We start from the raw sequence: 13,977 nt of genomic DNA, 5'->3' as shown, positions 1-13,977 counted from the left end.
TTACTATCATGTCAAATAATAGCAAGAAGATAAACTATCAACTTTAACAGCTCAAGAAGATAAACTAACAGCTTTGGTGGTGAAACCCTTAATCATCATCATCATCATCATCACCGACCAATAGACGACCACTGCTGGACATAGGTCTCTTGTAGGGACTTCCACACGCCACGGTATTGCGCTGCCTGAATCCAGTGGCTCCCTGCGACTCGTCTGATGTCGTCCGTCCACCTAGTGGGGGTCTTCTAACACAGCGTCTTCTGGTGCGAGGTCGCCATTTCAGCACCTTGATACGCGAGTCTAATGCGAACTTGACCAGTTTTTAAAATATTATTTAATAGAATAGAGCCTGTTTTCTTCTTATTTAATTTTCCTTCCAGACGTTAGGACAGTTCATAAGCATTTTCATAGCCAATTTAGTAATTTTGTCAATGTATTTAAGTAATCTTAATTCTATTGCAGCTATTTGAAAACATGGGAAACACTAAAAAACGAAGCAGGAGAAAACCAGGAGGAAGTTGCTGTAGATCTTACTTATACTTAACTAGCTTATGCCCGCGACTTCGTCCGCGTGAACTACACAAATTTTGAACCCCTATTTTACCCCCTTAGGGGTTGAATTTTAAAAAATCCTTTCTTAGCGGATGTCTACGTCATAATAGCTATCTGCATGTCAAATTTCAGCTCGATCCGTCCAGTAGTTTGAGCTGTGCGTTGATAGATCAGTCAGTCAGTCAGTAGATTAAAGCCATAATTATATGAAACCTAACAGGATGAATAGGTATACCTACCAAATCATATTTTTTTTAAAGTTTTTAGTAAAGTTAAGTTTTTTTAAGTTACTATGTTGTGTTGTTGAATTACATACATGATTTTAGCTTTTAGAGAGAAGAAGACTTTAGTATTATTAGTATTATATTAGGTACCTTTATAATTAACGATATTTTTGTTTTATAATCTTATTTAAAGATAGTATTTTGTCTTCGAAAAAAGTACCTAGGTACTTAAAACATTTTTCGAACACAACATAATTTGAAAAGTCAATAAAAGTTTATTTGTTTTAATCTGTATTTTTTTTTCGCCCAGCCCTGGTGTTAACCATATTTTTGTATGGAAAGCTTATGGTACTACCTACAACTTTGCCTATTCGCTGTGAATAAAAAAATATCACTTTAATAGCAATAATTTGACTGCCAAGGACAAGCGCGGTATCTCATACATACGGGAAAAAAGTATTGAAAAGATCAACATTTTATTTGTTGAGATATCCTTCTAGGCAAAGTTGAGTCTTTAACCTACATCTTTGCCTATGACTTTGAGTGCTTGTAATTTGTAAAAACTGCATAATTTAAAAAGATTTGGGTCTTATTTGGCAAGGTATAAGATCTATTTTTCTTCTAAAACTCATTAATAGCAATAAAAATAAATAGGTTCAGAGACACAAACCAAAAACGGCAAAATCCAGGCAAAGTTGCAGCATTTTACGGTACAACAGTCCTTCCCCCCATTACTAACATGCTGAAAAAGCAAGCAAAACGCACTACTACCACCAAATCTGGTTATTCTGTTTATCACTCCAAACTAATTCACCCTGAATCTCGTAAATGTGAATTCATCAATTCTTGAACTCGAATAAAAAATTATGGGTGATAAACATTTCTTCTGTAGGTATCAAATCTTCTAAAATACACTCGACGCACGTTACCATGTCGAGGATACGACAAGCATGAGATGTAGTGTTTGATACTTTATTTTTTTAATATTCCATTAACAATCTACAACGTGATACGTGGTAGGTATAAATAAAACCAAAAATAAATAAAATAATGTTTATTTTTAAATAATTTAACAAAATAAATCTCTAATCGTAATATGAATAGGTACTAAAAATAGACACTATATATAGCAATAACGTGATGAAATAATAAGGAACAACACCGAGAATGTCGTTTAATACTGACCTATTTATGTGCATTCATTTGTACTTTTTAAATAAATTAATTGTAACTAAATAAAAAGTCTAGTCCCTAGAGTACGATACATCTACAATGGATTAATAATATTCATCGATGTATAATGTCTAAAATTATAAATATACACATTAGTCGATTAGGTAATTTATGCTAAAGACACAGTAGGTTCACATTAGGCCAGTGCATTCAGCAATGACAAGCAATGTAGGTACATATAAATACTGTCGAATTACGCCAAGATCCCTTGATTTTCCTAGTATTGATATGAAATAATCCGCCACGCCAGCCAACGCGAGAAACAGACATAAGCCAAATGGCCCTGTAGGTACTCGTACATCGTCGCCGAATTTATTGGGCCAATATGTATATGACTCTTTACAAATAATTAGGAGTGGACTAAGAGCTAGCGCGTGGCAGACCTTCTTTATTTTATAAAAGCTGAAAGTTTCTCTGCATATTGTCCCCAACATAGGGAGGAACGATCAGCAACAATGAAATTTGGATCATGATGGCTTTGGGAAATAACAGGTAATAAAGGTGCACAAAATTTATACGTAAAAATATAAAGTCTATTTTTTCATATTTTTTTACATTTTCATCGGAATAGTATTAGAAATCACGTCATGTATTGTTAGACACTGAGCGTCGTCGTGGCAACCCCCTACCAGACATCTTTAAACTTTTGAAAATTGAGGTAGGTAAGGTTTTTAAAACCTTTATTACCTGTTATCTCCCAAAGCCACCATGATTAAAACTTCATAATTGCTGATCGTTCCTTCCTGTGTTGGGGACAATAGGCAGAGAAACTTTCAGCTTTTATAAAATATCGAAGATCTAGCACGTGCCGGCTCTCTCTCTATAACACTTGTACTCTGATTTGCACACACTTATTTAAACCGTACTTTCAACATGACAGTTGACCCATAGAGTAAAAATGGCGCATGAGAAGTCATTTTATAAGGACTATAGGTACCTAGTCCAATCTGAAATTGTATCATGGCGGTCCGCGCAGGTCACAGTCTTGTTATGAATATATACATAGTCTGTGTCAATCTTGATGCAAGAGGTCCGTGTCATTAGTCTTTGCTAGAAAAAGTCATCTTGTGATTATTATAAATTATATATTTTTTATACACTTGATTCAGGCTATTTCATTGTTATATTATTTATACTAAATTATTATAAATTATACATGGTGTCAGAAGTGGGATTTAAAACAAAAGCCCGACCGAAATCTATTTTTATACAATGCGCATTAAATACGCCTCGTGTTCAGTTTGGACTATTAATTTGGCGCAGCACAATATTATGTTGTTATCGTTTAGTCAAGGGTATAACAAAGTTAATTAAAGTGTAACACAATGTATAACATTTATTTTCGTCTAAGATAAATTTGAAATACTTACCTACCTAATGCGAAATGGAGGTGATAATGACAAAACTCTGAGCAACAATATTTTTTATCAGTAAGGTGTATGTCGCTTGTGTACTAATTAGACACGTACCTAAAATATCAAAGCAAATCATTTATGGTACACTTTGCTTTTTACGAATAAAAGATGTAAAGTTTACACAAATATTTGCTGTTGTAGTCTCGATAGTCGATAATTAATCTTAGCAGAGTAAAACAAGCCTCAAGAATATAACCTACGTCCTACGACTTTTAAAATGCTTTAAGCTACATAATAAATCATTCAGGGCCCGTTTTCGTTTGACGCCCAGTCTGTTAAATGACCGACTATCAAATAGTCGCCTCGTTTTTTGATACAAAATTGTACACCAAAATTGCCGCTTGTGTGCGTATTCATTTGCATCGAGCGCGACGCGCGGCCATTTGACCTGCCATTTAACCACCCTGGCCTGTGCCTTTCGACTACCAATTATGTTTTAAAACAAAATACCAACTAGTGCCAAGCAAAGGGAATTAAATTACTAATTTATCTAACTACTTCTAAATTAACTTATACTTTTATGTGGGCAGATGCCCACGACTTCGCGTGGATTTACATTTTTCAAAATCCCGCGGGAGCTTTGAAAAATGTGTGTTTGATTTTCCGGGGTAAAAAAGTAGCCTATGTGTTAATCCAGGGTATAATCTATCTTCATTCCAAATTTCATCCAAATCCGTTCAGCCGTTTTTGCGTGATTGAGTAACAAACATCCAAACATCCACACTTTCACATTTATAATATTAGTAGGATAATGTACCTACGGTGTGCCTAGCTTTAATTACACAAAAGTGAATATATCAAATATTTATTATATTATTTACATCTACATCTAGATAATAACAAAAATACTTTTCTGCATAAGACTCGTAAAGAATTCGTGTAATGGCTTTTCGTTCGTCCTTTCGAAAAATCTTAAAAACAAACACCAAACAATATGCCGATAGGTAATAAGAGCTCTTTGGACTGCCGTGAGGGGAATATATCTGCGTATAGTAGGGTAGTATAATAAAATATTGATTGGCGGAACACTAGTGCGGCGACATAGACACTGCCATCGCGCCTCGCTACGTACCACTAAATAAATTGATAACCCACTACAAAAATTCAAGTTCAGAGTTATTTTTACCTGATGCTGTATATACCACAAACATGCAATTTAGCGTTTACAAACGAATCGAATACTATAAAATTAACAAAAATAGTCAATATTCATTATGCATGAAACTTATTAAGCAAACCATCTCTAAATAAGTAAGCTACCAATAATGTTATTCTAAATAAAAAACAGTTTGATGGACTTCAGATTTACATAACGAAATTATCGAAAAACTGTGAAGGAACTTATTTCCTGTATTCAATTACCATTATGGACTAATAAAACTATGTATACGTGCGTTAACTTCATTTTGATTTAACAATTTTAGTAAGTTTTGGAAAATTGTAGTTAAGTATCATTTAGCAAAGATTTTCGTTTGATTGCAGCAGTATCGTAAAGCTACCTAGAGTTTTTCTTATCAATAAAAATTAGTTCAAATTTCTATCTACCTACTCGTAACTATTGTAAAAATTTCTCTATCGGTTCAATTAAGGTGATTTCCCCATTTTTCCCAATATTCATCTGTCTGCATTTCCATAATGCGGGATAGACACCGATCGCAAGCAAACATCTCCTCTTCGCCTGTGAATATAGCTGCTTTTGCATCCTCCTAAAAAGTTCAAAATTATATATTAATGTTTTGTCATACTGATAGAACGTTGTATCCGTGGCGTAATTTAGGCACAGATATAGCTTAGCACCGGGAGAGTGCCATGTCCTAAATCGGGACTCCAAATAATATAGGATACTTTTATCCTGAGATTTTATAAACCTAAATCCACGTGGACGAAGTTGCAGGCAAAAAATACCTACATATCCTAACAATCTGCACATTACGAACATACTATCAGTCCGACTAAGGCTGTCCAAGATTGATGTCAGATCAAACCTCTAATAAGTATTATCATCAGAAGTGGAATTATAGATGTACTATTGACTTTTGGCGTCAGTTTGATCAATTCAAGGTTAATACTGATGTCAGGTAACCATTTGTAATAACCCGATTTTATAATATCGAGCTAATATTTAAGTGATTGGGTATTTATTAAAGGAGTTCTGTGGAAATCATGTCTAGGAATGACGTATAACATAATATTTGCTCTGACCACAATTACGTACTATGTTTGAGGATACTTTTAGTATTTGTTAATTTCCTCTCTACAAATGAATGATTCTCACATCACATGTTCATATTTCTATGTATTTTATTACTAGATGATGCGCGCATGTTTTTTTTCAATCCCACGGGAGCTCTTTAGTTTTCCAGGATAAAAGCTATCTTTATTTCAAATTTCAGCTAAATTGATTCATCATTCTTACGTGAAGGTGAAGGAGTAACAAACATCCAAACTCACATTTATAATACACATTAAGATAAACATTGACACATAATTGTTATTTATAAGAAGTAAGTACGTAATTCTCTACACAGTAGAAGCACGTATAAAAGAACCCCAGAACTCTAAATCGGGTAAAAGAAATGATATCACAGTTTACTTCCCGGGCGGCGGCGCGGGGGCCGAAAGTAGGTACTCCGACGCTATAAAAGCTATAGAAAAATATCTACGTACCGAGTCTTTTGTAATGCTTAAGTCGTCCATTAAAGCTCTGTCGGCGTCGCCATATTCATCTTTTACTTCGTCTAAATAAAAAAGTTCCTTTGGATAGCAATCTGCGGCAATGACAGTCTACAACAAATTTCAAAAACCTGTAATTTGTTCTTATTTAGTTATAAACAGAAGACTACGTCAAAAACAAGGAATGTCGTTTAAAATCATAAATTGAGTTGATAATGCATTCGAGAATACTTTCACCCTGCAAAATTGCTTTAATATATTTTGTCTGTTTCTTTTTATTTATCTAAGAAAATTAATTAGGTATTTTTATTTATTTAAAAAAAAAATTTACCCATATAGTTAGAAGGTAAATATTGGGGCTAATTTTGAGCACAACCTAATTTTAGAGTATTCGCATGCTCTTCTTACTAATGTAATATGAAAAGGACAGACACAGTTTGACAGTTTTAAATTTAATTTTTAGATGGCCATGATTTTAGCACGCACTCGCGAACCTACTGTTTAAATTTGTATTGTGCGCTAAAATTTAGATTCTTTAAATGTGAAAGTCATGTTCCGTTCCTTTTTTAGCATTAGTAAAAAGAAAAGGATGCAGATACTCTAAATTTAGTTTAGAGAGAGACTAGAGAATCGGGGCCATTGAAACATTACTTTAATTAAGGCATTTGCAGAGCAGAATCAACACTAGATATAAGTAACAAATCTTGGACTTGTGTTTCTTTGTTGGCATATGTGGACCAGTCATGCTAAGCACAAGGCACATTGGCATAAAGATTCTGGAGAGAAAATGTTTAGTAATATACTGAATTTTTTTCATACCTTCCACTTTCAAACTTATCTTAGATTAAAGCATTGTCTCTTAGAGCATAATCCCGATAGAGCCAAACCTGCCTTATTTTCTGAGTAACAAAATGTGTGGGATATAGTAGTGTTTGTACGTACCTTCAATCAGCTGCTTAAGGTACGTAAAAACATTACTCACTTTTCTTAAAGTCTGAGTCTGACTATATGAGGTGAACGACTTACGGAAGGTGTCTGGCAGTGTTAATTATTAACTATTAACAGTATTCTGTAAAACATACATAAAAATCAGCACTCAGACTTTAAGAAAAGTGAGTAATGTTTTTACGTACCTTGAGCAGCTGATATCTTTTAATTGCCCTCTGGCAAGCTAGCAAATATGCGAACGTTAAAGGAACGTATAAACAATACTCTATCGCACACATTTTGTTGCTCAGAAAATAAGACAGATCTGGCTTATTTTTATAATTTTGAATTTGTGCTAATGCCACGTCTTGTCTAATTTGAAGGATTGTAGAGTAAAGTTAGGCGCTTCATCATGACTAAACAATGACATATCTAAATTAAACTTAAGGAAAATCAGAGACTTAACTAAACACATTTTGATCTATTGTGAATAACGGTACTTACCCGTACTCTGTTGTCGTACAAAGTATCAATAAGAGTAATAAATCTTCTTATTTGAGACCTATGTTTCACGATAGACAATTGGGGCAAGTCTCTTATGAAAACGGTGTGAAAAGTTTTAGATATCACGAGATAATCGCTGGCTCCTAATGGCTGTAATAAAATAAATAGTAAATTATTTTAAAATAGGGAATGTGTTTGGTTTAAATTAGGGTCAAATATTTTGTTGTCATAATCATTATACTACCTGTATCATTCATTTTTATTTACTTAAGTAAATAGTTTTGAATTACCTACAGGATTAAATAAATCAAAATCAATATGATGACATTCAAAATTTCAAAACGCAAGCTAATGTTCCATTGGTCAGAAGTTAGAACAAAGAAGATCAAAAGTGACGTCAATCAGGCTTCCTATGTGTGACGTCAGTATACACGATTATAAAGCGCGTCAAAATTGCGGCTTTTATAAATGTATCTGAGTCTGATTGTTTCAAGACTGTTTTCAGAGTGTGCTCCGTACAAAGTCAAAGTCAAGTCAAAGTCAAATGATTTATTCAAAATAGGTAATAAATTACTCTTATTGATTGTCTGGTATAGTGTTAGATTTGTAAGATAATATAGTGGTGATAATTATAACGCAAACTTAAAACTAAAGCTACGAGGGTTCCAAACGCGCCCAGGTCTGAGAAGAGCCCACAACAAACTCAGCCGGGTATTCTTTTTATTATCACCACTTTACAAATTTATTGAAACTTATTAGAACTATCACAAAGTCGTTAAGCAACTCATTCCCAAGCTTGCTTATCATTTAAATAATCCTTTACATTGTAATAGGATTTTTCAATTAGTTTACGTTTTATGAAAACTTTGAACTTGTTGAGAGACATCTCCAATATGTCTTCTGGAAGCTTATTATAGAAACGTATGGAATTACGAGCAAATGAATTGCTAACTTTACTGAGCCTAGAGGCGGGAATTACAAGAAACAAATTTAACTCTTATTTGAATTTGACTGCTATTTTTTTTCTATATTATAATGATTTGAATAACATCCAAGGTACCCTATTAGCAAAATCAAATTAGCTATTGTTATAAACTTTAAAATCCAAGAGATTCTATTTCTTATTATATTTGTAGCAGGTAATCTCTGCAACTAATGATCTGATCGTGAAAATTCTTTCACTGATATGTCACTACTACTACTACTAGACTACATTATCCCCAGTGTTATAAGGCTGTAACTTATATCACGCGGACGGAGTCACGAGCAAGAGTTATTAATCACTATAAAATAAACCAAACTTACTCTGTCACATAATTCTTCAAATGTGGAATCTAAAACACGTCCACATGTTTTGGCAAACTTGACGTTCCTTCCAAGAATGTTTATTACTCGAACTCTCACTGTGTCAGTCTCCTTTGATACAAGGTACTTAAAACAATTGTCTACAGCGTTATTCCCTGGTGTAAGTTCACTATTTCTGAAATGATACAAAACTGGTCAAATGTACTGAATACACATAATACACATAAGGTAAGCAGGCCGACCATTCGTAAATGGCACCAAAAGGCCACAAGTTCTTTAATACATAGAAATATGAATCGGTTTGTGTTAAAAGTTTAAAATTAAACTGACAAATATCAATGACTACATGCCAGCCACTAGACATGGCACAGAATAATATTATACCATTATCAATGATATTATTAATAATTATTGGTAAAGATAATGTAAATAGGTCAATGGGAAGTACCCTATAGGTATGTAGGAGTAGTATGGTAGTAGTCTGAAATGAAGACTTAAAACTACTAGTTACATTCTGCAGAGTACACACATATGTTTATATGGTATAGTGTTATTGATTATCATACTTTTATATACTCACATAAAATATTTTCCATATTTGTTACCAGATCCACGTATTCTATAATCAATTCCAGAATCTAGTTGGATAATATTGCAATGAGATTTAAGAATTGGTATAAAAGGCAAGAAGTTGGACCGCTGCAAGCCATTCTTATACAAGTCATCTGGCTTCCTATTACTGGTAGCTACTACCACACAACCATTATCAAACAATTGTGTGAACAGCCTCTTTAGAATCATTGCATCCCCAATATCTGTAACCTATTAATACTTTTTCATATCTTATATTAACAGCTCTAAATACTACTCCTTTTTAATTGCCATAAAAAATACAGGTTAATACAGGCGTTAATTGTTTTAAATGTGCAAATGGATATTTTTTTAACTTTAATTTAAAAACATATTAGTTTGTTTTGTTTCGAAAATATATGTATAATATGTATATATATATATATATATATATATATATATATATATATAATGTGTGGTCACTTAGGAGAATGTGCAAAATTAATTTCACCGTCTGTTTTTCACAGGCTGTGTCACTAGGGTAAACCTGGTGAAAGACACAGAGATTGTCAGGAAAATTAAGGATTCCAACAAGAGTGAAAAAGACTAAATCGGACATGAATCAACAAACAAAAGCAAGTTTTATAAAAATAAAATTGTGTATAGTATATAATATTATTAATACACATTGTTTTCTTACTTGAAATTCGTCAAAGCAAATAAGCCATGATTCCTGAGTTATATCAGCTGCCACTGGAGGGATGGGGTCAAACGGCTTTGATCCTTCATCTCTAAAGGAACTTGCGCCTTTTCCTGATTTGATTTTGAGTTCATGTATTCTTGCATGAATATTTAACATGAAGGAGTTGAAATGAACCCTAAGTTTTTCTTTAATCTGAAATAAAAGAATAACATCAATTAGATGGATAACATGTAATTTAATGGTCTGTATTTAGAGATTTATCTGAATTAAACTTACAGGGGCTGTTTCATAAAACAAATCCATGAGCATGGTTTTCCCACCACCAACACTCCCATAGATATACAAGCCTTTTGGTGCTATTATTTTCTCTGGCTCTTTTGTTCTAAATATGCTGAAAAATGATTCACCAATCCTTGGTTGGATGATAGGTCGTCGGAATAACGAAACTTCTTGGTATATATCTTGCAAATGTTGTACTACCATCTCTTGGTGAGGATCCTTGCTGAGTAGACCTTCAGACACTCTCTGCGAGTACAAACTCCAGGGACCTTCATTTGCGAGAGGTTTTTCCTTCGCCTGGGATGATAAGGACTTAGCGCAACGATAACAGCACCGCCAAGATCGCTTTGCCAAAAATAACACTCGAATACAAGAATTCCGCGAAAACATTTTTATCCAAGTCAACTAGGTAGGTACCTATGTATATTTTTAATATTACATAAGTGAAAACTAAAATTTTACTCGCTAGTTTATAAATAACAACCTAGATGTCTAATTATCATCTTCCGTACTAATAAATAATTTGATGTTGCAAGTAAAAGTTTTAAACTACTAAGAACATTATAATAAAACAGCTGTTTTATAAAGTTGTGAAGAACAACTGTCACTGTCAAGTGAACTGTCAAATGTCATTGTTAGTCAAGGCGTGGATTGCCAGCTTCGAGTTCAAATCTGCCTATAAAGCTATAAACAATATACAGGGTTACAGGAAAATATGACACGATCCCGTAAGGGGTTATAGTACAGGACATTAGCTCTATCAAACGACCCCTAAAGTGTTCATGCAAAAATGTATCGTTTTCGAGTTATTCATGTTGTTATCGTTATAAATGAATCGTTTTCGAGTTTGTAATGGCCGAAGCCGTACCGCACCAGCGACAGTGACACGACCACGACGCGAAAAAATAGGTTGCCGCACTGCAGAGGTGACAAGCCGCGCCTACATCGAATGATGACCAGCCGCACTGGTTAGGTTCAGGCGCGTAACTGCGCGACAAACCGAATTTTTTAATCGATTTTCAAAAGAGAAGAACTTGTGTTTTACACCGAAACCTCCACGAATTCTGAACCGATTTACGTAACAAATTTATTTAATCGATGCAGAAACTTTGCAAATTATATGGAACAAATTTATATGGAACAATATTTTGTTCCATATAAATTTGGATTCTGATAAATAATGTTTTTTTTAATGACCGGCATGAAAATGAAAAAAAATTAAAAAGTGTTATTTCTTTTACGATGGTACGGAACCCTTCATATGCGAGTCCAACTCGCACTTGACAGATTTTATAGAATTAGTATATAGGCTCTTATAGTGAATGAATAAAGTTGGCTATTAGTTAAATAAGAAAACAAAAAATGGCGATTCTGGCAGATGACGAAAGCAAACCTGTTTTATCTGCCCAAATAGCTTTAATGATAGTTTCCTAATTAATTCAAATGGCATTTAACCATGAATTTATTGAAATTTAATCAAAATGTTACAATAAGCCGTTCAATGTCATAATTTTTCCATTATCTGAACCACAACGATACGTCCATTCAGAGCCAACGCTAGATGCAACTGGCAAAACGGTGGGAAAAACCGGACATGTATTTCGTCTCTAACGTGAAGTAACTATGCAGACTGCGCCTTCAGCAATAAAACCTGAAACGCCTGACGGCACCTTCCAGCCTGGATGAGCGATCAGGTTATCGGACCGGACATGTATTGTACATTCAAACAAATGTATGGCTCCAATGCCTTCAGGTAGCCTGACCGGACCGGACCGGATGAAAAAACCTTACGTATAATTGCCGGTCTAATACTGTTTTGAGGGAAGGGCTGTCAACATTACATAATATGAGATAAGCATTTCCAATGTAACTTAATTTATTACTACTATGTGACTACAATTTCGGTAGGTACCTACATGAAAAATAAAAATAAAATAAATAAATATGTTTTTCGTCTTTATTGTGTTCATTTTTATGCCCACCTGTTGACAAACACTTGAGATCACTGAGAATATGGTATTTTACTGGTGTAAGTGAGAAAAAATCTAAAAATTATAATCATGATATTATTACCTATTAATAATCAATCGAAAAATGTTAATTTCAGTTTATAAAATTATAAAGCTAATGAATCTTTATAATTCATTTTAAATTACTATTTCATTTTTTTATCTGTTCTACAAAATATTCTAAACGCACGAATCTGATGACGCCATGATGAGTTCCAACTGTGACGTCACATGGATTGAAATTGTAATGTATTTCACTAAGAAAGCCCCGTCGTAATCCGTGCGACGTTATGACAGCTCATAAACCTTAAAAGATGGCGAGTAGCATTTTCGCGGCTTGTAAAATGCAAAATATAAATGCATTTTTATTGCACTTATCGATCGAATAAACTTTTTGAATTTTTTTGGTAGTTTATCACTTTTTTGTCCTGTATACAGACTGACATGGTGGCATTTACACGTACCTACAAGCACTACAGCACTTAATGGACACTACCGGTGGTTGATCCGGTATATCTGCTGCGATCTTATAATTAGAAAGTCTAAGTTTCCACCGAATCGAAGACTTTCTCATAGTCCTCATAGTCAGAAACCAGGTACGTAGTTGAGGGGAAAAATCAAGTAGGTAGTTCTTCAAATTAAAATTCACTATAATTAATGATCTAACGAAAATGCCCAAGTATTGGGAGTTATTATAAAACTGGCAATGCTCTAGTTAGGTGCAGGTAAAAATTATGTAGGTACTTAGACACAAAAACTGGGACTCGCAACGGACTCGCAGTGTAGTGAACTCCGTAGACCTCACGTAGACAGGGTAGCCTACGGTGCATTCGGCACGTAGTCAAGTCCACAAGTTCTTGTACATTCACTTCGACATACTTAGTGACATGGAACACATTGCTGTCTCTTTTTGACCAATCAGTAATTTCTAAGCATGAATAGCATCGAAAGCTTTTAGAACCCTTTTCTTAATATGACGTAGAGGGGGATTCCAACATTAATGGACCTTACGATGAACAAGAAACAAATAGAACTTGAAACTGTAAACGAGTTGGCGATCAGCGGGAAGCGAGTGTGTAGTTTCAATAGTTTTGTCGCCGGGCTATAAGCGACTGTACAAGTGCGACGAGCGATTACTCGCGCCATTCGCCCGCGGTTGCTCAGTAGTCACTAGTCAGTCCTGATTGAAGGACAAACCAACAAACAAACACACTTTCACATTTATAATAAAGGTTCTAAGTGATTAAATTGCGCCTTGATTTTAATTTTTATAGAGACTTTTCAATTATGAAAATCTTTTTATTCAATTACTTAATTGTAACAATTACTCAATCTTGCATAATTTTATGATGATTGATTATGAAAGAGGAACTAGTTAGAGTGGTACCTACTTAGGTAGTATATAGGGACCTACTTACCTATCTATTCTGCAAATTACCTTACTACAGTTTTGGTCTTTCGCATAAGTTTATGAGGATTGGATAATTGGAAGAAGGAAGGCAGACTATTATTCAAGTCATTCTAGATTCGAGAAATAAGTAATTTTAGGTTCAAGACTGAGTGAGGAGAGTCTGCTATGAGGC

At 34.1% G+C, this 13,977-nt stretch overlaps 1 protein-coding gene across 1 annotated transcript; it reads right to left on the bottom strand.

The window, feature by feature from the left end:
- Nucleotides 1-1,815: 1,815 nt before the first annotated feature.
- LOC117982028 (putative ATPase N2B) lies at nt 1,816-10,962 on the bottom strand. Its single transcript, XM_034968291.2, has 7 exons — nt 10,383-10,962; nt 10,104-10,298; nt 9,414-9,655; nt 8,834-9,008; nt 7,529-7,678; nt 6,092-6,208; nt 1,816-5,130 (listed from the first exon to the last, which is right to left on the bottom strand). Exons 1-7 carry the CDS (start codon nt 10,773-10,775, stop codon nt 5,005-5,007), a joined length of 1,398 nt encoding a protein of 465 aa, XP_034824182.1. The 5' UTR covers nt 10,776-10,962; the 3' UTR covers nt 1,816-5,004.
- Between the last annotated feature and the right edge of the window lie 3,015 nt (nt 10,963-13,977).

This window comes from Maniola hyperantus, chromosome 5 (genome assembly GCF_902806685.2).
Source record: "Maniola hyperantus chromosome 5, iAphHyp1.2, whole genome shotgun sequence".
NCBI classification, from domain to species: Eukaryota; Metazoa; Arthropoda; class Insecta; order Lepidoptera; family Nymphalidae; genus Maniola; species Maniola hyperantus.
This window is presented reverse-complemented; position numbering and strand designations above follow the sequence as displayed.